Source organism: Canis lupus, chromosome X (assembly GCF_048164855.1).
Source record: "Canis lupus baileyi chromosome X, mCanLup2.hap1, whole genome shotgun sequence".
Classification (NCBI taxonomy): domain Eukaryota; kingdom Metazoa; phylum Chordata; class Mammalia; order Carnivora; family Canidae; genus Canis; species Canis lupus.
The window spans coordinates 64,631,674-64,647,905 of NC_132876.1; the positions used below are offsets into that span (position 1 = coordinate 64,631,674).

A 16,232-nucleotide genomic window follows, 5' to 3' on the forward strand; every position below is an offset into this window, starting at 1 on the left:
TGAGAGGATTCTTCCAAGAAGGGAAATTGGTTCAAAAAAATAGTTGTCCCTACTGATTGTTCTTTATTTTGAGTCCCTTTATCTTCATATCTAAAGTAAGGCCTTCAGGCTTTGGTCCCTAACCAAATCCCAAAAGAGGGTCCAAGTTTTGTCCTAAGCATAAATAGGGGCTTCTGTAAGAGCTATTGGTCCAGGCTTTCCTGAAGCTTTGATTCATCACTAAGTTTAAAGTCATAGGACCAGAAAGGACTTCAGATAAGTCCCCTAAATAATGCTGATGTTGTTGGTAATAGGTCATCTAGGCTAGGTAGTTTGATGCTGACATCAGGAGATTCTAATAAGTTGGAGAAAAAGAAGCCAACCAGCCTTCTAATCCTACTAAATATACAACTCAATAGAATTAGACAATGGTTACAATATAAAATTTTATTGCCAATAAAAGCCTTTAATAACTCATTTATCCTGTTTCAGTAGGACCTTATTCTTTCTGATGAAAATCCAGTCATAGCATCTCTCATTAAAAATAAAATTATTTTGAAATAAATAAATATATAAAATAAATAGCATATTCATTTCATAAATAGTTTGTCCTTATGCACAGTATCCATGCTTACATTTTAATATCATTTTCTCACAACCTACCCCATCTCCCACTTCCAATGGCAGGAAAACTGCATGTCAGGACAGATAAGAAATCTCCAAAGCCAATGCAGGGATGGCCTGCACCAGGGTCATAGCCCCAAGGATTTTAATGAGACTTTTCTAAAGCTCTGTATGTAGCATCTATGGCAGATTCCTTGGTCTTTCATTTACCCATTGTCAAAGTATTTGGGTAGATTGTGGGGCATGATATCCCTGGCCCTTGGGAGGGGCCCCCATTCTTTCTTGTGCCACCTCAGGGGAAAGAACATGAGTAAAGAAAAAATGTATATACAAGATTCCCTCCAGCCCACCCCTTCCACCCGTATCCCTCCCTCAAATAACCCAACTTTGATATACACTTTGAACAAGGGAATAGCTGGGTTGAGTTGAACAGGAAGTGCTTCTCTGTTATCTAAATTGATAGGTAAGAGGGTTGAAAAGCTATGAGTATAGTGCTTGCAGAGACAACTGTGGACCTAGAGTATGGGGGTCACAGAGGTCATACTAGGGGTCCATTATCTATAGCGGAAGAGGTCTCTGGACATGGAGGGCAACTTAGAAGGATCTACTGGCCTGGGCAAAAAGTGAGTGAATTTCTGGTGTCGTTTAGTCCTGTATCCCTCCCGGGGTGAGCCGTCTTTATTCAAGGCCACATAATACTGTCTCTCCGAGTCCAAGTGTTTGTACAAGGTGGAAGCATAGGTGTTGTACCAGTTTTCTTCAAATTGTTCCCGGAAAACACATTCACGTGTGAGTTTCTTCTGTGAGGGTGAGAAAATAAAGCAGAGCCTATTAAATGACTATTTCTCCCATCCCAACTTGCTGAAATAGCAATAGCACATTGTTATAAGAAAAAGTCAGTCCTATCTCCCAGTATTCCTGAGCATCTTCTTTCAAAATAGCACAAAACAGTCCTGTCTGTATTGCCTTCATCCTCTTTCATGAACCACACAGAAATATTTTAGGTGACATCTTTCCTGAAGGCAGGAGACTGAAGGACATGGTCTCACCTGGTTCTTTGAACCTGAGAATTTCTGCTATGGCCTCCCAGTGCTCCTCTGGCATCCAAGTTTTCTCCCTACTTAGGGCAAATAATGTCAAATCCATTGAGATTACAGTCAACCATGTCAACTAACAGGCAAAGGCCTTGGGTCTATATAAAGCTCCATGGGAGGTGAGTTGTGATCTCTCCTAATGAAGGGTCTCAGGCTTGTCAGTTGGAAAGTTCAGAAAAGATCTCCTTGAAAAGTTCCTCCAATCCGGCTACTTCAAGCTAGCAGTTCCTGAGGCAGGTCTCTTGCCTCTGTCCCTTTTCACACTTGATTCAGCTGGCATACTACTTGCTGGGGTTGCCAAAACTGAGTGCTGGGGACAGGCCTATCTCTTAGGTGTCAGGGAAAAATTTGCTCTGATTTCATGGGGTGCAGGCAGCCAGAAAGCATGCTATAGGACTCAAAAGGCAAGCCCAGGAGTTGGGATCCCCTGAAAGGGTTAAGGTCAGCAAAGTCACTCACCATTCCCCAGCTCTGGGCTAGCTTCCAGAATAGAGAACATGTACTGCAGCCAACCCAATCCTAGCTGGGGACTTAGGGCTGTCACCAGACCCTGGAACCCTCACTCTTCATTTGTTTGTTTCATTTGGCCTCTGGGATTCAGCTGAAGCAGCCTGGAAACCAGGGACTGTGTTTTTAATCTCAGAATCTCAATCTGAAGGCCAGCTCTTCCACTGCCTATTTTTTGTGCCAGCTATCTGCTGCTCCTCTAGGTACCATTAAAATTCGGAGGTGCTCCTCAGGAGTATAAATGCCCCCAAACCGTTATAAACTGTTGACAAACCAGCACAGCTTACTATTATCATGAGACTAGCTGGCCCACTAATGGAAAAGGTGAAAGCAAATGTAGCACAGAAAAGCTTATGCTTTGATGGGAACTGAACGAGTGAAAGTGTTATATAGCAAGCTCTTAGGCAGCCAAGAAGCAACTAGATGACACTAATCCTTTGCAGTAGATAGAAGTATTTCAAGTGCTAGATAAATGTTTTTATACTTTTTCCTTACATAGTCCAAACACTGGTGGTAATAGCCTCTGATGAAAAGAAAACCTTCAACTTACCGACCCATACAGTTCTCCTCGCTCATTCATTCCTAAGTACAGGCCAGAGTCCACTCCCCGGATGCTGATCAACCCCACAGCCAGACTAATAAACTCCAGGATTCCTAGAGCAAAAGAATGAATGCCATTTCTATTATTGATGTCAAGCTAAGAGGAAGCTGTTCAGGTGACATGAGCTACTGGTCATTTATCCCCAACTGGAAGCCAGCCCTGTATGCCTTTGGTGAGTTACCTTATGAAATTATCTTTTGCAGCAAGAATGAAACCTCAGAAAAGTTGCTGAGTCTCTCTCTGGGCTTTCGTTTTTCCATATATAAGATGGGTGAAACAATTTCTTAACACTCTTAGACAAATGAGGAAGAGACCATGAGAAGGCTTTGGCTATGAAAGCTCCATAATTACAAGGTACTATTGATGTTAAATACTGCCATTTCAAGAAATGGGAGGGTAGCTTTCTACATGGAAGAATGTGGCTAGATTTCTGTATCTCCCCAAAGTCACTTCCCTCCTCCCTAGCTCACACAGCATTACCTTGTTGTTCTCTAGGCTGAATTTCTTTTGCACCTTCTTAGCTCCCATGTCCTTAAAGCCACATGAGGCTGTCAACTGCTTGTAGCTGACTCTAACAAAGGCCACACAGTCCACTCACTAAATCTGTGTCTCCTGCCTATGGCACAAGGAAAAACATGGCCTGGTGAGAGCTTTCTCCTAAAGTATGCTTTTAGCCAGTGCAGTCCCAGGCTGACAAGGCTGTCATTTTCCCCCTGTCTCTTTAGAATTTTAAGTTTATCCATGGCAAAGAGTTTGCAGGTAGTACTGGATTTGATCCTGACTTGATACTGATACAACTTTAAGGGGAAAGTTTGGAAGACATTCAGAAACATCCCTCTACCTGACAAAGTTAGAGATGAGGAATTGAAAATGTTTTAATTTACCCAGCAGCTCTAGGAGGAAAAAAAGATATCAACTTCTAAGAGGGAAAAAGGACCCAGAACTTAAATCCCAATGATGCTGAAGACTACTATTTTGTCTTAAGATGGTATATCTGTTATTCTATGGATATAAACATAATGGTCAAGTAGATTCCTCTTTGATATTCCTGTGTCTAACCATGTTTTTCAACATACAGACCAAACTTGATATGGTTGACTCACAGAGGCAACCAAAGGTATGAAATGAGCTCAGATCTGGCTGCTTTTCTTACCCCAACTACATAGGGAGTGTAATTGATTCCTTAAAGATTACTTAACAAATTAAGTGGTTAATTTTGAAATCAGATTCAAAACTCCAGTGGGAACTCTCCTTAAAAGCCCCAGTGATTTGTGCTGGTATATGGGTATGCAGGTGTGGCAGCTTTAGGGTACATGTTTCCATGGCCCAGTTGGAGCTCTTGGAAGAACGCAAAGTTCTGCTGCCATTGTATTGCCTCTAATGCTGAAATCCTTTAAGTTTTATTTTCAGGTTGTTCTTAACTCTTATACTACAAGAAAGGAGTTTTGGGAAAGGAGATTGACGAAAGATGATAGGAAGAGAAGGGCAAATAGCTAGTGTCAAGTAGGGGTTTAGGAGGAAGTGATTTAAAGGATCAGAACCTTTAGCTGCAAAACATAAGTGTCTGATTTTGGCTCTGCTTTGTTTAACATTTTAATAAATGACTTGTAAGAGGACATAGGGGAACTGCCTACCTCAGTTCTAGAAGATGTATAGCTGAGAAGGTGACACAATCAAAATCCAAAGCAATTGCAAGAGGGTGGGAAAATGAGCTGACTCCAACCAAATAAGCTTTAATTAGAGTAAATGTAAAGTCCCAAACTTTGGTCCCCAAACTGATTACTCAAGAGGTTTTGTATTTGTGTTTTGTTGGAGGATGGTGAGCCTCAAGCACGGATAGTTGAGTTAATCATACTCCTTGTTTTATGGCCTATTTTCATAATTGGTCTGTACAAGGGCTTTTTATTTATCTATTTCTTTCTATTTCCATACTCTGCTCCTATCCTCTTCCCCACTTCAAGCAACCATGTATACTTTCTTGAAAACATGTAATATTCCTATGTGTTTCCATGCATTTTCATTAAATACAAGTCAGCCCACCTTTGGAATGAGGAGATGTGGCTTAGCAGAACATACACAATGATGACTAAGAGATTTAACTGGACAGGGTAAGCTTAGGATGGGTGATTCATGATATTAAAAAGTTCATGTACAACTAGTCATGTAAAAATGAAAATTTCTCACAAAACTAATGTGAAACAAAAAAAGCTGATGTGATCTAAGGCTGCACTGACAGAGGTCTAGTAACTGGCATAAGGGAGGAGACTGGGGATACCTGGGTGGCTCAGCGGTTGAGCATCTGCCTTTGGCTCAGGGCATGATCCTAGAGTCCTGGGATTGAGTACCGCATCGGGCTCCTTGCATGGAGCCTGCTTCTCCCTCTGCCTGTGTCTCTGCCTCTCTGTCTCTCATGTATAAATAAATAAAATTTTTAAAAAAGGGAAGAGACTTCCCCACTCTGTTCTGCCGTAGACCACACTGAGAGTGCTGTTTTTAGTTCTTCTGTGTTTAAAGTGGTCTATGGAAAAACAGGAGTATGTTCAAAGGAGAGTGGCTAATATGGTGAGGAAGCAAGAAACCAGGTTATGGTTCAGTTCTGCGTGCTAAACTTTGAGGGATACCAACCTGCTGGAACCTTCAGTTTTTTCCTTTGCTTAGACAAATTGCTTCTGAGCTTCAAGTCTTAGTTCCCTCATTCTCTAAGTATCTCATGGCTCTGATAGCCCTGAGCTCATTAAGTAGCAGAGGGCAGCTTGTGATCTCACCATCCAAGACCTGGTGTGAGAACAAATCATGAAACACAAAAGGTGTGGCCATTTGAGTCACTACAGTTTTTCTCCAACTCTCTGTTAACCCTGATGCCAAAGGACAGATCATACAGGAAGTCACTTGGGTTGTGTCCAGTAACCGGGGTCTCCAACAGCTGGAATCATCCCTGTCCAGCTGTCTTTGGGCATCATTTTCCTTTGCCAACTTTCCTATTAGCTGGATTCAAACTGTGGGAACCCAGTGGCACATGATGATGGAACAGATATACCTAAACCTCCTGAATCCCAGCCAGCATGAAGGGAGAGAGAAAACAAGCCATTTTCACATTTTCCCAGTTACAGTTGGAGGGGGGTATTAACAGCAAAGTGTGGAGGTAAAATATTAAGTAGACAATGTTTGTCTCCAGTTCTCTCACCCCCTTCCAGGTCCACAACCTCCCTTCTATTCTGCCTCATCTTGACCTGTCCATCTCAGGTTCTGGCCTTTGCTCCACAATTTCCAAACTCTTCTTACATCTTTTTCCCCATGGCCTCAGTCAAAACATATCTGTCCTGAGCCCCACTGCTTCAGAACCTAGCTAGATGGTGGGCTAATGTGTCATTGAATCTGGTTCCATAACTTGCCTGAGTGCCCTTGGTCATCCTTTCAGGCCTTCTGGGCCAAGACAGTGCTGCTTTGGCATCGTGACAAATGAGAACCAGATTGCTCAAAACCCAAAGCAGCTGCATTAGCCTGCTCCATCACACCTGGTGGGAGGCCTCTCCTCCAGGCTGACTCCCAAGCTCTGCTCTGCCAGTCTACAGGTGCCCCTCAGGAATGCCAGGATCCCCATGAAACTCATGGAAATGCCACCTCCTGACTACTGATTGCAGAATGGAGTGGGAGAGGGGGGAGCATAGGCTATGGCAGAAGGTTATTATTTGGAGTTGTGGCTGCTCTTGGGCTTAGCTTAACTTGTTCTGAACACATGGATTCCAGGGTAATCCTTGGGGGCCCTGCTCTCCAATTACAACAAATAGTTATTTACTTTACATGGCCTTTGGAGACTACCTCCTCCCCCCAAGCAGAAATCTATAATATTTTATATCTTAAGTCTGGCCTACTTTACCCTGCTGGAATGTTGACTGCTAAAGCACTTATGGAATGTAAAAGTTTCGATTTATTGAATACCCTGGCTGATTAACTCAAATGTGGAGGGAGGAGAATTAGCAAACTCAAACACCACCTCTTTCTTTGCCAAAAGCTAAACTGAGAAAGAAAGAGTAAATGTGTGTTTGAAAGTTGGCATTGGAGGTTACAAAGAGACAGCTTTGACTAGTTATCATTTCCTTTACAGGAAATACATGGAACGGCCAGGAAACCAGGGAAGGAGGAAAGGGAAAAAGGTGGTGCAGAGGTGGTCTCAGGCAGTGTTATTTTAAAAGGCAAAACCAAAAATGAAGCAGTCAGTTAAGCAGCAATGAAAACATCCCTTCCTCCTGCCAGTTTTATTTCTTTTGGTTTCTCCTTAAACTTACCCTTAGCAGGCCTGAGAGATGAAAAGAAATCAAGATGTGTCCTTAGGGAGGTAATTAAAGACCACTTATCCCAAGAGCCTATTACTAATTTATGGTGACCTTGTAGGTTATTGAGCTCAGCTTAGGCAGAGTCAGACGAATACTAGCTGCTGGAAGCCAAGCTCATAGTTTCCCCACCTCTGATGCCCCCACCCTACATTTCTCCATCATTTCATGATTTTTCTTTTTATATATCAGAAATGAGCTACTTCAATATCTTTAGGCCATTTCTGGGAGACTTTGGGAGGTTCTGAGGCCAGGGTGGGAGTCCCACTCCTGAAGAGGAACAAAAGGGAACTGCAAAGTCACAAGTGATGGAAGGGAAAGGAGCCAAGTTGCGTCTCCCACTTCCCTGACCCCACCTATCACCCTTTTGAGGACCTGCTGCAAGTTTATACAGACACCTGCACCCCTCCATTACTCCCACCCACCTCACACACAACCCACTGTACGCCAGGTCGGTGAGTGCCTTTTTCCAAGATGACATAGACCTCATTAGAGTTCCTGTTTGCTCCCAGCAAGGAACACCAGCCCTGACCTTAAGTTGTTTGCTAGACTTGGCCTTGCCCAGGAACTGGCCTCTGGGAGCTGCCCCCTCCACCCCTCCCCGCCTTTCACTGTGCACTCCAGATGCAGCTCTAGCAAGGCAGGGGAATAGGAGGATGGGGCGGTTTGGGGGGGGGGAGACGGGGGAGGGTGGAATAAAGAAGGGAATGGGTATCATGCTTGAGGGGTGGCAATGCCTCTTACTGGCTTAAGGATAGAAGGTGTCCTTGGGCCATAGGGTTCTTGGGAGGAAGTAGAGGGCACTGGGGGATGGGGCTCCCAGTAAAGGTAGCTGTCACAGCACCTGAATTATGGTTTAGTAGTGATAGGAAATTGAAAATAAAAATGGCCAAGTTACTGAGGAATGAACACATTTGTTTAGAAACCTAATGATCTCCAATCCACATCAAGGTTTTACTAATTATGTTTTGTCTGTGAGACAGGCAGATGTGCCATTTAAACAATCTGCCGGGTGTTGGGCAGAGAAAATCCTGTTAGGTTGTACATTTCCTGTCCTGAGCTCAGGAGACACCTGTTTCTGGGTTTGGGAGTGGGCCCAGGACCACTTCCTCACTGTGAGGCAAGGGGTCCAGAGGTATATACAGGCAAAAGCTGACCTAGGGAGGTCCTCACACACTGGACAGCGGGAGGCTGTCCCGGTTTCTCCAATACCCAGCACGCCTTGCTGCCTGGATTGGCCTCCACCCCGGGCAGAGCAAGCCAGAGGCAGGCAGGTGCCACGGCTGCCCAGTCCCCGTCTCCGCCAAAAGCGACTCCGGCTGGGGCCGCCTGCCCACCACATCCATAGCCCACAAAGGCGTCTGCTCCAGACAATCCGCCACGGCCATGACAACCCTGCTGCCCTCGAGACCCCGCGCTGCAGCCACGGTGCCTGGCGTCCTCGGCGAGTGCTCCCCTTCTCCAACTCCACCTGCTTTCATCCTAAGCGCAGCGTCCAGTGTCAGAACGATTCCCTCGCTATGGGGGAGGGAAGAAGGGTGGAGTGGGGAAAAGAGAGGCTGCACCTCAAGGTGCCCCCGCCTCTTCCCGAGAGCGTCTGAGGGTGCCAGGCGCCCTGACTCCGCGCTACTCAGGTTTGCACCATCCGATCCCGCCTGCCCCACGTCCCTAGCGGTCTCCCGCCTAGACGCGCCCGGACGGCACCGAGCTGGGGGCAGCCCACGGCCCCCAAGCCCAAGCCCCGAGCCGTTGGCTCCCCAGAGAGCCGTCTGCTGGCTTCCCGTCCCTCCCTGCCGCGTCCTCACCGAAACGACTGTGGTCGTGGCGGGTGCCATGCACTGTGCCGTTGGGGAAGATCTCCAGGTGGAAGCCGGTGCGGCAGTAGAGCTGGCGGCGCCGCAGGATCCCCTTCAGGTGGGCGAAGTCTGTGGGCGAGCCGCGCTGCAGCTTCCCCTCAATCTGGCCCAGGCGCTCGTTCAGGAAACCCGAGGAGTCAGCTATGGGCACGTTCCCCACAGACGAGGAGAAGCCGTGCAGATCCCAGTCCAAGGAGGCGAAGACCCCCCCCACCTCCGCCATGGCGGGGTGCGCGGGGCCGAGTGGGGGCCGCGGGGCGCGAACTACCTCTCCGCTCGGCGAGTGCAGGCGACTTAGCGGCGCTTGTTCTCTCCCTCTCTCGCTCCGCGTTCTGCCTAGCTGCAGTTGACGTCTGTTCGCGTCCAAGGAACTTCTCAGCGGCGGGGCAACGAGCTCCTGACCTTGCTCTCAGTCAAAGTGGCGCTTCCCCTACGCATCCATCTCCCTAGGCCTCTCATAGCTGGCTTCCTCGAGCTATCAGATGCAAATGGCACTTTATATACATACGCACTCCCCTTACATTGACATATTGGATATTTAAATACAAGCCACACCTCACTGGCATCCCCTCGGAGATTGGAGTGTGGTTCCCCCCCCCCCTTTGTATCCATTTGGCTCTTTTTGGAAGGGAGGGGGTGAGGGAGGAGAGAGCGAGCGAGCTTCACTCCCTCTTTTATTATGAAAAAAATGGCAGGAAAAAGCTACACATTGCAGTGAGGCATAACTGCTTTTGGCAGGTTTTTCTGAAACTGCTGATGAAATAACGGAGCCCAGTGCGTGGAGACTGTTGGCGCCCACGGCCACTCGGGCTTGTTGAGTGGAGGTCTGTTGGCTGCGCGGGGGCAGTTCCCACCTCCCGCGCGTCTTCGGGCTTCTCGCGTTTGGAAAGTGGCTTGAGACCAGGGCTGCTGGGAGTTCACGCGTTCTTGAGCCCTTCTTGTTCCCAGGCTGCTCGAAAACCGCAGAAAGGGCGCTTGGCCTGGGACAGGAGCTCCCTGGTTTCTTTGTTCTGTTGCCCATCCCGTCCCACTCCCCACCTGTAGGTGGGTGGGGGCTGAGGAAGTGAAAAATCCGGAAGCGAATAAAGTTGCAAAATTTGGGAATGGGGGTGGTAGCGGTCCCTGCCGGCACCGAGGCGGGGACTTTAAGGGGTCTGGGAGGAGCAGGAAACCCCACGGAGGAAAGACTTTTTTTTTTAAGGGACGTTTACAGTTTAGGAAAAGTATGGGGGAGTAAGAAATAGAAAGTGATCTTTTTGTAAAATGATCTCCACCGGCTTTCTGGGCGCGCCTTTACAAGGCTCTCGAGAGCAAACTCGGTGAGAGGCCATTGGAAGCCTAGTGGGGGCTTCCACCCACTTCTTTTCTTGTTGGAAACAGGTGTTTCCTTGCTGTGTCCTGTGCCCTGCTCCGAGATATTCTATTATGAAGAGCCGCAGTTGGAGCAAGATCTGGCGGCTTTCAAGGGCAACCCGTAACGTCATGAAGATTTGGGGAGCAGGTACCCAGACTGCCCAGCTCCCCCACACCTCTGCCCCCACCTGAACCCTGGGGCTCCTCTCAGGCCCTGGTGCTCAGCGTCCTGCTCGCCTATTAAACTGCGTTGTTGCCTGCAGTTTGCACCCGCAGCGGGCTCTGGCTGTCTTACAGTCTCCGGCAGAAGCTGATCACAGCCAGCACCTCCACCTCCACCACACTCCTGTCTTTGCAGCGCCTCCTGCTGGAGAACCCATGTCTCATGGCCAGTTCGAACTCCGGGTCTCCAGGAAAGAAAACCAATTTAACTCAATTCAATTAGTGCAATCTGATTCCCGCTCCTGGGCACCCACGTACACTGCAAGCTCACTTTCTGGAACTGCCTGCAGCAGTTCTTGGTTTGGAACATCGTGGCTTGGTTCTGGTGTGTCTCCTTAGCTCAGACAGAACCGCCTGAGCCAAGCACAATATCCAGCACATAGTAGGGGCTCAGAAATCATCTTCTGTATGCTCCCAGTAGTAGGGAACACAGATGAAAATGCTCTTCCCATTGTAGGGGACACAGAAATGCAAAAGATGGCGTCCCTATTGGAGTATTGATGGATGAAATGACAGGCTATCTGGGATTTACTTTAATCCAGAGTGAGAAGACAGAAGGAGTGGAGGTATAGATGCAATAATACTATTCATATGTTACTAATTGTTGAAGCTGGCTGATGGATCCCTGGATGTTCATTATAAATTCCTTCTGCTTTATATAAAAACATACACATGTGAAATTTTTCCTAATAAAAAGCTTTCAAAAGCAGGACTGACATAAAATGAGGAAATCCTTCCTTCCTTCTTCCTTCTTCCCTTTGAAGAGTTCACAGATCTAGTGAGAAGGTAGGGCTGAGGGGCGGAGGTTAAGATAAATATATAAAAGACTAGAGGGCCTGGGTGGCTCAGTGTTAAACGTCTGCCTTCAGCGCAGGTCATTATCTCGAGGGTAGCACCCCCCACTTACCTGGGAATCGGCTAGTCCATTTCCCCTCCCCCACCTCAGGCTCTCTCTGTCTCTCTCTCTCAAATAAGTAAAATCTTTAAGCGACTAGAATACCAGGTAGTATAAGGTACAGAGTGCTGTGTGAATTCAGAAAGTGAAAGAAGACCTATCTGGAGGGGTTTAGGGCTGGATTCTGGGCCAAAGTGTGGCCTTTGGTTTGGATGGACCGCCAAGGGAAAATGGGAAGGATTTTGCAAATTCCAGTGGGCCACTTCCAGGAAGGGGAAAAGAGTAACAAAGCAAATGGGACAATTTAAACGATAAAGACTAATTCTTGGGAGTTTCAGTGAATGTCACATGAAATGATGTGGATGAAACTGCTTTGAGAAGTATGTGATTGTAAAGGATTTAGATGTCTCTGTGATGATATAAATAACACACTGATAATGGTGAAAGGTCATTTCCTCAACAATTACTTCAGGGAATTTCTGTACTCTTTGTCACCCAACATTCCCAAAGTCACCAACCACAGTTGCAGATCTGGTGTCCTTGCTGATCTAAGGTCAGAGATATAAGCTTTCTATCTGCCTTCTGGGGCTTTTCTGAGATTAAGCTGGCCAATGATTCTATTTTAAAGATTTAATTAATTTATTTATTTGTGAAAGAGAGCAAGTGGAGGAGGGGCAGAGGAAGAGGGAGAGAGAATCCCAAGCAGACTCCGTGCTGAATGGAGAGCTGATGCGGGCTGGATCTCACAAACCAGAGATCATGACCTGTGCCCAGACTGAGAGTGGATGCTTAACCGACTGAGCCACCCAGGTACCCCCTGATGATTCTATTTTAAACAATGTTTCCATGAAGTGGCCCAATTGAGAGCACTTTTATGAAAGTTATTTAATTTTCACAACATTGTGGGTAGCAAGTGCCACATCCCTATTTTAGAGGTGAGGTTAGGTGACTAGCACAGAGTTGTATAGCTAATAAGCAGAGTCATAATTTCATCTCAGATCCACTGGGGGCAAATTACTCTCAATTTATGGGCCTTGGGATTATACAAAGATCAATGTGTTGAGGACAGTGAGATTTCAGAATATTTTGGTATTTTGGTTTCTAGAAAACCCTCAGCAGGACATAACCTCTGGCCAGGGTTGAATATATGGGATGAGAGGAAAATGTACATAAAAAAAGAAGCAACCCCACATTGGGTTCAGGACAACACTTTTGAAGTGAGGATAACGTCACAGTGGTATTGTGAGGATGAAATGAAATCACTGATGGTAAGTGTCCAGCATTCTGTCTGGTATAGAGAAGACACTCAACACATCTGAGATCCCATCCTCCTTCCCCGATATCTTGTAAGGTTGACATGAAAAATAAAGCAACCTATGTGAAAAGGACATAGAAAAAAACACCTTAAGAAAAAAGAGTAACTGGGTGATGGGCACTGAGGAGGGCACTTAATAGGATGAGCACTGGGTGTTATACTATATGTTGACAAATTGAATTTCAATTAAAAAATGTAAAGAAAAGTGCAAACCATAACTGCAATTAAAGTTTCAAAAGAAAAAAAGAAAAAAGAGAGTTCTGACTCAGGCTATAAGTGACCAGAAACTGAGGGCAGCCTGCTGAGATCTGTTCCTTGAGAAGGATATAATGAAGTTAATAATGCTCCTACTCACTCTCACCCCCCCCACACTACCCTCCTCAGGAGGTGGGAAAGGTTGTCTGAATTTGTTGCTTAGCCTAGTTCTTAATTTTCCCTACAGCATATGAATGTTTTTTCCTTTTTAACTTACTTTCCCGGAGAGGGGGCATGGGGAGCTATATTGCTAGGCAAATCCTGCAGGGAGCATAGCTGATAACACCAATTGCTTCTATTTACTAAGCACTCACTTTGGGTTAAGCATTGCCTTAGGTGCTTTACATGCATTATCTTCCTAAGCCTTATCACAATTCCAAGAAACAGTTTTATTCCCATTTTACAGCTGAGGATGCTTGAGGCCCAAAGATATTCAATAATTAGTAGCAGAGGCTAGACTTAAACTGTTGATTTTAATTTAGGACCTAACCCTGACATTACACTGCCTCAATCTATTTACTTCAAAAAGAACTTATATTGCTCCTTTGTCCTTTGTTCCTGCTTTTCCTTTCCTTCTGCTTTCTTTGTGGATGGTAGTATATAGTATAGCAGTTGCACATTTCATCTTTGCTGTCAGACTGCCTAGGTTCAAATCCCAACCTAAAGCCATTCTAGGTGTTGAAGCCTCAGCCTTGCTGGATAATGGTGATGAAGAAGATGATGATAATAATCATGACTGCCTAGGGTTGCTGTGAGGTTTTATTTATTTTTAAAAATATTTTATTTATTTATTCATGAGAGACACACAGAAAGAGCAAGGCAGTGACACAGGCAGAGGGAGAAGCAGGCTCCATGCAGGGAGCCTGACGTGGGACTCAATCCAGGGTCTCCAGGATCATGCCCTGGACTGAAGGCAGTTCTAAACCACTGAGCCACCGGGGCTGCCCTGCTGTGAGGTTTTAAATGAAATCATACACAGAATGTACTTAAAACTGTGCCTGGCACATATTAAGTGGTCATTGTTCTTAGTATTATTTACATCCTTCCTGGCCCCAGTCATATTTCCTCCCCAGCTTTCCTTAAACCATGCTCATTTTTTCCTAAGGCAGAGATGAGAACACTGGCCGAGTCACCCCAAAGCAATCAGTTCCAATTCTATTATTCCTTCTCTGTGATATTGGGTCAGTCTTGTTCTCTCTGGGCTTTAGAGGCCTGTCTCAGAAATGAGGTGACCAAACTGTCACCTCTCTGTGGGTAGGCAAGTAATGGGAAAGTGGCAGTCTGAGAAAAACAGGAAATGACTCTTCTGTAAATTCCATATACTGAGCATTCAAAGTGCCTGGCATTATCTAAGTGCCTTACATTTCAATCACATCATACCACCACCAGGTAGGTGCTATTATTATTCTGATTTTCAACAGATGGCAAAACCAAGGGCTGGAAAGATTAAGTAACTTGCTCCAGGTGATGCAGATTATAGGTGCTGGGGCTGAAATTAAGACCCTGGAGAGTGGCTTCAGAGTCCATGCCATTGGTCACTACACTACTCTGAAAAGTGTCGGAACCTTTTTCAAGAGACAGTGTTATGATGTTACCCCATCTTCTTCTGGACAAAGAAAGTCCAGGGTAAAAGAGCAGTCAGTTTTTTCTCCCCCGGTGGTTTATGGTTGAGTGTGAGAAGTCTACAAAAAGTCAGATGACATTCCAATTTCCCCATTCCAACTCTAGGGCCCAAAGAGGAAATGAAGTCTCTTTAGCTGGAACAAGCCCCCATCTTACCTGTGTGGTTGGCTTCCTGCAGTGAGAGTCAAGTCTCAAGTCTCCTTTGTCTCAGCCATTATTCTCCCATGGGCCTACCTGCAATGGGGGTAGGTAATGAACCATTTATTCTGGATGTAACTTGCCATTAGTTGGCAGGTGATGACATCTTTGTGAAATGACCTCTTAGTTCTGTGAGAGGAATGGGACACTGTAGAATGTGGCTCTAACCCTGGCAAAATGGATCAGTTCTCAGCCTGGCATGTGTGACTGTGAATGTGAGTATCAATGGTAGATGTGTAGGTTCAGAGCTGGGTGTTGGGAGAGAAGTATGAGCAGACTCTGATTGTATTGGTTTTCCCAACACAAATACATGCTTATATTTGTATATGACACTAGAAAATTTGCTGTTATAGCAAGAATTGTGTGTTTAAGGTGTGAATAAGTGGATAAGAGTATATGAATCTACAGAGCTCTTGCTTATATGATATATAATATGATGGTTGATGAATATATATGATGGTTGTGAAGCTAAGTTTGAATCCAAAGTCACTTCTTTTTTTTTTTTAAACCTGAGATGATTATTTTAGTCCTACAATCTGATGACAAGTTTATTTCAGGAGATGCAGAAGCCAGTTGGAGGGGGGCTTCTCTGAGGTCCCAGTTTCCTTGGAGCCTTGCTGAGGTAGCCTTTTAGCATCTCTTTCTCACATAAATGAAGGGGAAAAGCAGGGTCTTCAGATCAGCTCTTTGCTTTCTGGCTATGGCCTACAATTAGCAAGATTGTCACTCTGCTTTGCTTCTCTGTCCCTAAAACTGGAGACTTTATCCAATTTCTGTGAGGGGTTTAAGTCTCATCAGTTACACTCTGATTTCTGGGAAATTCAGCATTTATTTGCTATGTTTGAAGCTATAGAAAGAGACTAAAGGTTCTGGTCTTCCCACAGAACTGCTGGTGCCACAGGCTTCCCTAAGGATAGGTTGAATAACCCTTTGCAAAGAAAATCACTGCAGGGTACAAGAGGGCAGAACAGAATTAGCAAGGAGTTATAAGTGTAGTTCATAGTCAATAGTTACTGGAGCAAGACACTAGGAAGAAATGTACATCTTGATTGGAGTGACTGTGGTCCTAGCTCTTGCTGCACTAATGTCTGGGACTTTGGCTAAACTATTTCTTAACTGTGGACGTCAGTTTTCCTAACTATGAAAAGAGGGGCTGGACTAGATCAGCCTACTCAAACTTTTATTTTTTAACTGAAGTAACCCTAATGACAGAGGAGTAGAAACATGAAATCCTCAGCATGAGTAGGGGAGAGGGGTGAATGGGGGTAACTCAAAGCAGCCTACTGTGAACTTGAAGTATCTTTGAGGTCTTATCCTAAAAATGTGTAAACTTTGCATTTTCCTATATGATAGAGCCATATTATTTTAATACAGAAGTA

General features: G+C 45.5%; 1 protein-coding gene across 1 annotated transcript; it reads right to left on the minus strand.

The window, feature by feature from the left end:
• Positions 1-416: 416 nt before the first annotated feature.
• Positions 417-9,591, minus strand: FGF16 (fibroblast growth factor 16). The gene is made up of 3 exons (XM_072815165.1): positions 8,942-9,591; positions 2,755-2,858; positions 417-1,403 (listed from the first exon to the last, which is right to left on the minus strand). The coding sequence occupies exons 1-3, from the start codon at positions 9,213-9,215 to the stop codon at positions 1,158-1,160; spliced, it is 624 nt and encodes a 207-aa protein (XP_072671266.1). The 5' UTR covers positions 9,216-9,591; the 3' UTR covers positions 417-1,157.
• Positions 9,592-16,232: the final 6,641 nt, after the last annotated feature.